The sequence below is a fragment of the Dipodomys ordii genome, unplaced genomic scaffold, assembly GCF_000151885.1.
Source record: "Dipodomys ordii isolate 6190 unplaced genomic scaffold, Dord_2.0 Scaffold1, whole genome shotgun sequence".
In the NCBI taxonomy this organism is placed as follows: Eukaryota; Metazoa; Chordata; class Mammalia; order Rodentia; family Heteromyidae; genus Dipodomys; species Dipodomys ordii.
In genome coordinates this window covers 67192721-67202068 of record NW_012267217.1, presented here as the reverse complement: position 1 = coordinate 67202068, position 9348 = coordinate 67192721, and the positions used below count along the sequence as shown (strand labels likewise).

Here is a 9348-nt window from a genome sequence, read left to right as displayed (position 1 = left end):
TCCGTGGCGCCCCTGGTGGCGGCTGGGACGTAAAGGGAGGGGTGGGGCCCTTTTGGGCCAGAAGCCGACCTGAAAGCAGCACCGACATCCCCAGGCCCAGCAGGGAGGCCTGGCCTCCGTGTCCATCACCGCTTGCCCGTCATTCAGTGTCCATCGTCGCCGCCGCTCTGCGGAGGGAGGGCAGCGGCAGGAGGCGTGGTGGTGGAGGTGGCAGGTACCCGAGGGTTCTGGGGGTGTCCGAGGTGCTAGGACCCCGAGGCAGCAGAGCACCGGCCCCCTGCCCACGCCGTACCAGGGTCTGTCACCGGCGTTTGGTGTGGAGGCTCCAGAGACTAAGCCGTGTTCTCTGAGCTGTGCCATCTGGTGGTCTGGGCTGTTCCTCGTGGCCCTGGGTGGGGGGCTACCCCGGGAGCCGCCCAGCTCAGTGCTCCGGAGAGGATCCGAAGGGCTGCGTCCACAGGGAGAGGTCCAGGAAGATGGTGGAGGCTCCGTGGTAGAGCCAGAGGCGGGGCAGGGCGCCGTGGCGGGCCCAGGCGTCCCGCACAGTGTCGTAGGCCTCCATCTCCACATGGTAGTCGCCGTCCATGCCCTGCCAGCGGCCGCCCGTCACGTACAGCGTGTCGCCCAGCGGCACCAGCGCCCCGTTCTCATGCAGGCTGTGCTGGGACTGCACCTGCCGAGGCTCAGAGTCAGGGTCTGCGCAGGGCCGGGACACAAGGAGGGGGTCTGGGAAGGGGCAGGGGTGCGGGGAGAGGGGTCCGGGCAGGGGTGCCCTTTCCCAGAGCGCCCACTGGGACCTCCCAGGCTGACGTTTCCACCCCGTAGAGTCAGAGGGGCCCTGGCAGGTGGGGGAACAGATGCCTGAGCCAGTGCTGCCTCCATCCAGTCTCCAGCGAGGCCTGGGAAGATCTGGACAGCTTCCTCAGAGGGGACATGGGGACAAGATGTGGCCCCGCCCCCGCAGACACCGGGGAGGGCTGAGCCCCCGCATGACCCCTGATTGACCCCTGGGTCCCATCCCCCTGCTGGCCAGCCTCCGCCCGCCCGGTGAGTGGTTGAGCCCAGGGTCTGCAGAGGCTGCGCGGCAACAGAGGCTCCGTGAGGGAGCCTGGGGTTGTGGGGAAGGCTCTGTGTAGCCTCCACATGAAGAAAGTGGCCAGGACCACCCCCTCCCCAAGCTCAAGGAGGGCCAAGGGTGGCCCTGCACGGCAGGGACCCCAGCCCGGCCTGGGGCCTGGGCCTGGTTGAAGCCAGCTGCAATCCAGGTGGGAAGCTGAGCAGAGCACCTGGCTGGGCCATGCTGTACCTACCCCTCTCCTCCCCCACCACCTCGGGGCACAGGATCAGGGGCCTCAGGTCAGCGGAGCCAGGGGCAGCTGTGGGCAGCTGTGGGCAGCTGTGGGCAGCAGGACACTGAGGCCTTGTTGCCACCAGGCAAGCTGGCTCAGGGCCTGGGGAGGCTGCAGGCAGGGGCTCAGCATGCAGCTGGGGACGAAGGCACACACACAGGAGGACAAAGGCCAGGCTGTGCCCCGGGCTGGCCTCTGCAGTGGCCACAGGCCACCCTATGGCCTGAGCCAGGGGTGGAAGAAGAGGGGCTGAGGGCTGGCATGGACGGGGAGGGCTGAGAGTGGAGGCTGGCAGGCCCCCCACACTCACAGCTCAGGGCCCTCCCCAGCCGGACCTCCCCAGGACCCACAGCTCCGCTGCTCACAGGAAGGAGCTGCCGAGCCTGGATTTGATCTCCAAAAAGGAAGAAGCCCCCCACTCTGGGAAAATAGGCAGGCAGGGGATGGGACACAAGTGGCGACCAGCTCCTCTCTATCCCGTCTCCTGGGGACGGCCGGAGGATGCTGGGGAGCCCGGAGAGAGACCCAAGGCCTGCGGCTTTCTCCCCAGCCCCGTGGGAAATCCCCCCACCATGGCCTCCAGGCTGATTTCTGCCATGAAGGAGTCCCGGGGGGCAGCGGGAGGTGGGTACCCACCTTTTGCCACAGGTTGGCCCCAGGGTCGTAGACATAAACCTTCTTCGTGTTGTCCCCGATGAGGTAGAGCGCCCCGTTCAGCGCGGCACAGCGGGGGGAGGACAGGTACTTGGGCAGGAAGGGCGAGGCGATCACGCCCCACGCATCTGTGGGCACAGGTGCTTCAGCAGGGGGCCGTGGGTCCGGGGCAGTCAGAGCGGCTGGGCTGCTCACGTCAAGCCCGGTGCACTGCCCCGGGCGGGAAGTCCCTCCACACCTGTCTCTCAGGAAGACCTGGCAGCGGGAGTGCCCGAGAATCTCATCCTCAGAAAGGACTTGGGCCTGGAAACTCCACGAGCCAACCCAGCCCGACACACTCCTGGCGCCTTGACCTATGCTGCCCCGGGGCTCTGCCTCAGCCCCCCCCAACCTCTTCTCCTGCAGGTCTGCGATCCTGCCAGCTCCTGGTCCAGGTCACTCTGGGTGGAGCTTGCCACAAACACCACTCACTGGTCCTCACTGTCCTTCCTTTTGCTCACTTTCCTCTCTGTGTTCTCTGTGTTTTCTTTTCTTTCTTTTTCTTCCTTTCCTCTCTGTGTTTTCTTTGTTTTTTTTTTCTTCCTTTTGTTTCTTTGTTTTCTGTGTTTTCTGTGTGTTTCTTTTGTTTTCTTTGTTCTTTGTTTCTCTTTGTTGTCTTTGTTTTCCTTGTTTTTCTTTGTTTTTTTCTTTTTCTTCCTTGTCCTCACTGTCCTCACTGTCCTTCCTTTTCCTCACTGTCCTCCCTGTCCTCCCTGTCCTCACTGTCCTTCCTTTTCCTCACTGTCCTTCCTTTTCTTCCTTTTCTTCCTTTTCTTTCTTTTTCTTCCTTTTCTTCCTTGTCCTTCGTTTTCTTCCTTGTCTTCCTTTTCTTCCTTGTCCTTCCTTTTCTTCGTTGTCCTCACTGTCCTCACTGTCCTCACTGTCCTCACTGCCCCTCACTGTCCTCACTGTCCTCACTGTCCCTCACTGTCCTCACTGCCCCTCACTGCCCCTCACTGTCCTCACTGTCCCTCACTGTCCTCACTGTCCTCACTGTCCTCACTGTCCTCACTGCCCCTCACTGTCATCACTGCCCCTCACTGTCCTCACTGTCCTCACTGTCCCTCACTGCCCCTCACTGTCCTCACTGCCCCTCACTGTCCTCACTGCCCCTCACTGTCCTCACTGCCCCTCACTGTCCTCACTGTCCTCACTGTCCTCACTGCCCCTCACTGTCCCTCACTGGGAGCTGATTCCCTGGATTTCCAGGCCCTGGCCTCTCCCTGCGCGTCTCCCCTCTCCCGCGGATGAGGCCCTTGTAAGAGGTGAGAGGCCGCCCGCTTCCTATCTCAGCCCTGCTGCCCCTCTCTCTTTTCTGAAATAGTACCGGGTCTTGAACTCAGGTCCTAGTTCTTGTCCCTGAGCTGAGTGGGCACTGACTCCACTTCTTGTGTCACAGCTCCAATTCCAGTTTTTTTGGTGGTTAATTGGAGAAAAAAGCCTCATGGACTCCTTCTAGGGCTAGCTTTTAACCTCAATCTCAGATCTCAGTCTCCTGAGTAGCTCGGATTCCAGGTGTGAGCCCGTGGGACTGTAGCCTTTCCGTGGGGGCCTGTGGGCCTGACCCTCCTGGCACAGGCCTTGGGGCGAGGGTGTCTCCGAGTCTGCCCACCTGTCACGGGGTTGTAGCACTGCAGGGCCAGAGCGTTGTACTTGCAGGCGCTGGAGCCCACCAGGTAGAGCCGGCCCTGGCAGCTGGCGGCCGAGAAGTTGCTGACGTACTTGATGGCGGGGCTGACGGGCGTCCAGCTGTCCGTGTAGGGGTCATAGCTCTCCACCTCCACCACATCCAGCGTGGTGCCTGTGGGGCGGGGTTCCCGGTCGGATCAGGGTAGCAGGGCTAAGGCAGAGGACGGGGGCCGGCAAACTCGGGTCTAGGGCTTTCTAGGGTGCTGAGGACAACCCAGGGTGCCCCGCTGGGGGAAGGCAAGCGAAGGGTGGCGTGGCTCCAAGGCCGCGAGCACATCCGCGCAGGGGAGCTGGGGCTCTGGGAGGCCCGTGCCAAGAAGCGGAGGGAGTGGGCCCGTGCAACCAGGAGGGTCTGCAGGGAGCCCCGTCCTAAGCATGGGGACCCTCTTCTGTGGAAGGCCATTTGGATGTTTATTGTGTTTATGGGCCATACAAAATTGCCGGTACAGGCAATAGCCCCTGAGAAGTGTGCGTGTCTGCCTGTCATGTGCCAGGTGATTTTGCAGGCCTTATGTGGTCTGCGGACAGGACGGCTCCTGAGCTGTAGGCAGCCCAGGTCTCAGGGGTGTCAGGAGGTGGCTGGAGCAGGAAAGCACGTTTGCTCCCCTGTGGGTCTGACGTCAGCCTTTGTGAGGCCCTGGGGGCCCGGCGTGCTGGGGCTTTGGGACTGTGTGTGCCATCTGATCTGTGGCCAAGAACCCAGCTGCCACCCAGGGCAAAGGGTCAGCCAGGACAGACGGCGCACTCGGTGGGGCTCAGAGCTGGGCTGAACCCGGGGGACTTTGGGGACCTCTACACTTCTCAATAGTTCCTTGCTGCAGTGCCCTGGGTTAGGCCTGACAGATGACAACAACAGAAAGGCCCCCGGGGACTTCCCACCCCAGGGCCCACCCGGTGGCTTTGGGCTAGCGCCAAGCCTGTCTGGAATGGTCTGGTCCTCCTTCCCAGGGACTTGAAGCCTCCGTCGGCACAACCTGTCCCGCTCGTTCTGTCCCAAGACCTCGGGAGCACAGAGCCAGCTACCTCGCCTGCCCTCCCCGTGGATTCCAAGAGCCCACGGAGGGGGGCTAGTGTGGGGCTCACTGGTCCCCCAGGGCGCCCTGGGGGGTGAAGGGAGAGGCTCATGCCGCAGGAAGGAGACGCCCCTAGAGCCGAGTGGCGGGGAGCGAGGCCTCACCTCCGATGGCGTAGATCTCGCCGTTGAGCGCGGCGCTGGCGTGGTTGGTGCGGGCCTTCAGCATGGGTGCCACGGGCTTCCACGCTGCCTCCTTCAGGGGGAAGCACCAGGCCTGGGTGGTCGACCAGGTGTCAGTCTTGGTGCCCCGGGAGCCGCCTGCCAGGAGAGGTTTTGGAGTTTCTGTGGGCCTGCGGAGGCTGAGCCCCGAAGCCCCTCCGTCCGCCCTCCATGCCAGGCTGTGATTGCAAAGGTGTTGAACATGCCAGTCCATGGGCCCGGGGTAAGACTGTGGGTGGCATCTACTATGGGACCGGCCCCCCCGGCCCCCCAAAGAGACAAGTGTTGTTACCTCATCAGGAGAAACTTCCTCCCTCAACCAAATCTTATAGGGCCTTTAACTCCTCAATACTGAGAAGCAGAGAGAGGCCCCATACTCAGTGCTTCCTGGGAGGCCTGGCTTTGGGGCCCTGTAGAGCCGGCCGGGGCCTTCAAACCATGAGCACCCACCAGTACACGCTGGATTTACACCTCCCGGCCTTCGTGGGGGAAGCCCTGGGGTCTTGGCTCCCTCAGGGGTCCCGCTGAGTGGGCAGTGCTGGGTCCGGGGCCCTCGCTGGGCCAGGCGCTGGCCAGGCATCCTGGAAGCTGACCCCGGCTGCCCACCTGTGACGTAGACGTCGTTGTTGAGCGCCGCCAGCGAGAAGCCCCACTTGTGGTAGTCGGGGAAGTCCGGGAGAGCCATCCACCTCCCTGGAGGACGGGACGGGCGAGGGTCAGTGCTCTGCCTCACGCCGGCTGCAGAAGTGACCCACTCACCAGTGGGGAAGGGCATGGAGGGGTCCACTGGCCACCAAGGTGAGGGCATCACCTGGGAGACGTGCCAGAGCCAGCCCTGCAGCTCATCTTACCCCTCAGTGCCCGGATGAAGACTGGGCACAGGATGGCACCCAGGCTGTAGGCTCACCCTGGCCTGGGGTGGACCGTTCAGCCTGGGTCTAAGTCCCTCAGCCAGGAGGGGTGTGGCTATCACTGTGGTATGACGCCCGTGTCCCTCATCCCTGGTTCATTCGTCCATCCTGGGTCCCTGCTCTGCGCATGAGGCCGTGAAGGAACCAACCAACCCCCAGCCGCCATGCCTCCACAGACCCAGCCTCAGTCTCCCCCCCCCGCCATGGAGTGGGGGTAACCGCGGCCGCCCCGGAAGGTGTGCTAGTGGCTAGAACAGAGTGATGGACCAAGGTGGAGCTGCCTTCCTGCTGCTTCCCAGGGTGAACTGAAGCAGGGATAAGGGAACACTCGGGAAGATAGCAACGTGAGCCTGCAACCAGGGGAGGCGCTGCGGAAGTCCCCGGGGCGCTCTGTTGTTTTTGACATGTGGGATTCCAGGCTCACGGTGAGCAGAGCCTGGTGCTGTGGGCAGGGACCAAGTGTCCCTGACTCCTGGCTGTGTCACCCCAGGGGGGATGGCCCGGCCACTGGCGGCCACCGCTGCCAGCCAGCTGCTCCCCCTGACGTCACCCCGGATCGCCTCTGCCCCCGATGGCCACTCGGCCCTCCTCCTGCCAGGCCAGCGGCTGGTGTCCCCCAAGCCGGTGACCGGCCTCTGCCCAGGAAACCACCAGCCCTCACCAGCCTTCCCCAAGCACGGGGAAAATGAGACAGAGGCCACTGTGGGGGACACAGGCTCCAGGGCCCCTGCCCTCGGCTCAGGCCCGCCCATGCACAGGGAGAAAACAGAGGGTTGCCCAGGGAGGTCAGCACCTGGTCAGGGCCAGTTGGAACCCTGCTGCAGCTGACCCTGAACCCGAGTTCTCACTTGTGGGCTTCCCGCCCACATGCCCGGTTCTGCATTTCTCGTGAGACCTTCCTCCTCTCATGGCTACACAAGACGCCAGAACGAAAGCAGCGGCTCAGGCCACCCTCCTCGTGCGGCACGGTGAGCAGGAGAGCTCTGTCCTGGCCCCAGGACCCAATAAACCAGCGGGCCTCCCTCTCCCTGAAGACAGCTGCCCCACCACCCAGGCCCGCTCAGCCTTCCCACCATGGCCCGTGGTGTCCTAGGAAGTCCCGTGAAAATCACCAGGCACCCGGGACAGGGACTGGGGTGGGTCCCCTGTGTCTGGGCACCTTTCTGGCCCTGCCCACTCGCAGGCACGCCTCCCCCGTGGGCATGGTGACCGTGCGTGGGGTGGTGCAGCCGGTACTCACTGGCGTTGGTGTTGTAGAACGCGAAGTTCCCGAGGCGGGGGGCGGGGTCTTCGCTGCCCTCCTCCTCCTCTTCCATGGCCTGCCCGCCCACCACCACCAGCACCTCCTGCAGCTTCTGCTGCAGGCCAGGCAGCACCTGTGGGCAGGAGCCGGGTCAGAGCAGCCGGCAGAGGCCCACCAGGGGGTTCTGTGTCGGTGCCTGTGTGTGGGCTGGGTAGGCCTCCACACACACATGTACGCACACACACACGTGTGCACATGGGCTTGTGTGCATGTATGTGTGTGAATGCCCTGGCTGCGTAGCTGTGGGGGGCACTCTTTGCCCACCCTGGAGCCACTCACTCCCGCATACACCCTTCAGAGACCCTAGAGCCGGTGCTCAGGCCCCTCCATGAGTCCCTGTCTCCAGGTCCCCCGCTCCCTCCCAGCCTGCCGGGGAGCCTCGGCTCAGTGGGTTCAGCAGCCTATGTCTGCATGGGTCGTGTGGCTGGCGCAGGCCCTTCTCTGGGTGTCCAGACCTCCCACCCTTAATAAGTACAAGATGACAAAGAGGACGTCCAGTGGAGGCCAGGGTTAGCGCTTTGCTGCATCCACTATCCACACTCCGTGGGGCCTGTGGCTGCCTGCATGTCCACCCCCCAGGCCCTGGGCAGGCTGCTGGCCGCTGCCCTCCACAGGCATCTCGGCGTGGCCACACCTGAGCCTGTTGTTCCACGAGGACCCGTCCCACGCCAGTCTGCTGCCATCACAAACGGAAGGACCTTTAAGGGCTTGTGGGCACCTTCAGATGCAGCTTCCGTGGCCTCTGAGTCCCCGCTGCCCCACCTTCCTTGATGGTGTTTCCTTCCCATCTCCCGCCAGGGCCCCGTTCCAATGCCACTTCCTCCAGAGAGCCCGCCCCGACGCCCAGCCTCCCCAGACTGTCTCCGCCCAGGGCTGGCTGGTCCGCTCTGCTTTCGGTCAGTTTCTAGGTTCATCCCTGCTGAGTCCTGGGCTCCTTCAGGCCAGGGACCCTTCCGGTTCCCCTCCCTAAGCCCCACAGTCTGTACTGACGGGGTGAATGGCGATGCTGTCACATGACACTAACTTGAGGCACGGTGGTGCAAGGTCGCAGGGTGCTTTGGATCATGAGATCCCTCCCATGCCTCACTCACCTCACTCCGGCCCTGGGCCAGGGCCTCCCGGCACGCCTCTGACCCCTGGATCAGGGGCTCCGTGGCCAGCAGCTGCTGCACGCAGGGCCCGGGCACGGCATCCAGGCGCACCAGGCTAAGGAGCTCAGGCAGGTGGGCGGCCCGGGCCTGGGGGTCGTGGCGCACCCAGCGCAGCAAAGCCTCCAGCCGGCTCTGCTCTGGCTGTGCCTGAAGCAGGTCGCTGGCCAGACAGGCTGCCAGCCGCTCCCGGGACAGCTGCAGGAACTCCTCCTCCTGGGCCACAGCCTCAAAGTTCTCCCGCAGGAAGGCCCAGGCCTTCGCGGCCACACCCGGCAGCCCCTGCTGCTCCCCAAACTCACAGATGCCCAGACAGTTGGTGGCATCCAGCTGCTGCTGGAGGTAGCGGCCGCAGACCTTCTGCACGGCGGGGAAGTGGAGGTGGGAGGCGGTGCGCGTCAGCGCCTCCACATTGCTCTGCGTGATGGTCAGCCGGCCTGTGTACACGAAGTCCACCAGCTGTCCCACCACATCCGGCTCCACGTCCCGCAGCTCCACGCGCGCAGAGAAGCTCTCGGAGAAGTCTCCAGCAAACATGGCGTAGAAGTAGGGGCTGCTCAGTGCCAGGAGGCCGCGGTGGCAGGGCAGCTCCCGGCCACGCACCAGCAGCGTGACGTCCGCCAGCTTGGGCAGGGCACGCAGCCGCTGCAGGCCGTCCAGCATGTCCTGGGCGTGAGAGGGCAGCTGGAAGTCCAGGTCATCCATGTTCCGCACCATGGCGCTGTGCCGTGGGGGCTCTGTGTAGTGCTGTGGGTCTGTCTATCTACCCAGTGCCTGAGGCCACTCTGAGCAACTAGGGAGGAAGACAGCAGCATCAGACGGGAGCCACAGTCTCATTCCCCCCTCCCCGTCCCCCGCTCCCCGTACCTATCATCTGCCATTCCTGCCCCATTCATCCAGGCCCAAGTCCTTCGAGGCAGACCGTGTGCTGCCCCTTCTTTCAGGGAGCAAGCTGAGAGGCTCAGAGGGCCAGACCTCCCACCAGGGCCAGGTAGGCAGGCAGAACAGGGCCTCCTCCATG

At 63.9% G+C, this 9348-nt stretch overlaps 1 protein-coding gene across 1 annotated transcript; it reads right to left on the bottom strand.

The window, feature by feature from the left end:
- Positions 1-299: 299 nt before the first annotated feature.
- Positions 300-9044, bottom strand: Klhl30 (kelch-like family member 30). Its single transcript, XM_013038008.1, has 7 exons — positions 8271-9044; positions 7117-7252; positions 5572-5658; positions 4909-5064; positions 3655-3843; positions 1986-2131; positions 300-673 (listed from the first exon to the last, which is right to left on the bottom strand). Exons 1-7 carry the CDS (start codon positions 9042-9044, stop codon positions 422-424), a joined length of 1740 nt encoding a protein of 579 aa, XP_012893462.1. The 3' UTR covers positions 300-421.
- Between the last annotated feature and the right edge of the window lie 304 nt (positions 9045-9348).

Excerpts from the sequence above, each read along its gene's own strand:
- Klhl30 (XM_013038008.1), bottom strand. The coding sequence starts at position 9,044 with ATGGTGCGGAACATGGATGACCTGGACTTCCAGCTGCCCTCTCACGCC. Across the intron at positions 5,659-7,116 it reads GTTCTACAACACCAACGCCA|GGAGGTGGATGGCTCTCCCG; the intron begins GTGAGTACCGGC and ends CCCGTCCTCCAG. Across the intron at positions 674-1,985 it reads GGGCCAACCTGTGGCAAAAG|GTGCAGTCCCAGCACAGCCT; the intron begins GTGGGTACCCAC and ends GAGCCTCGGCAG.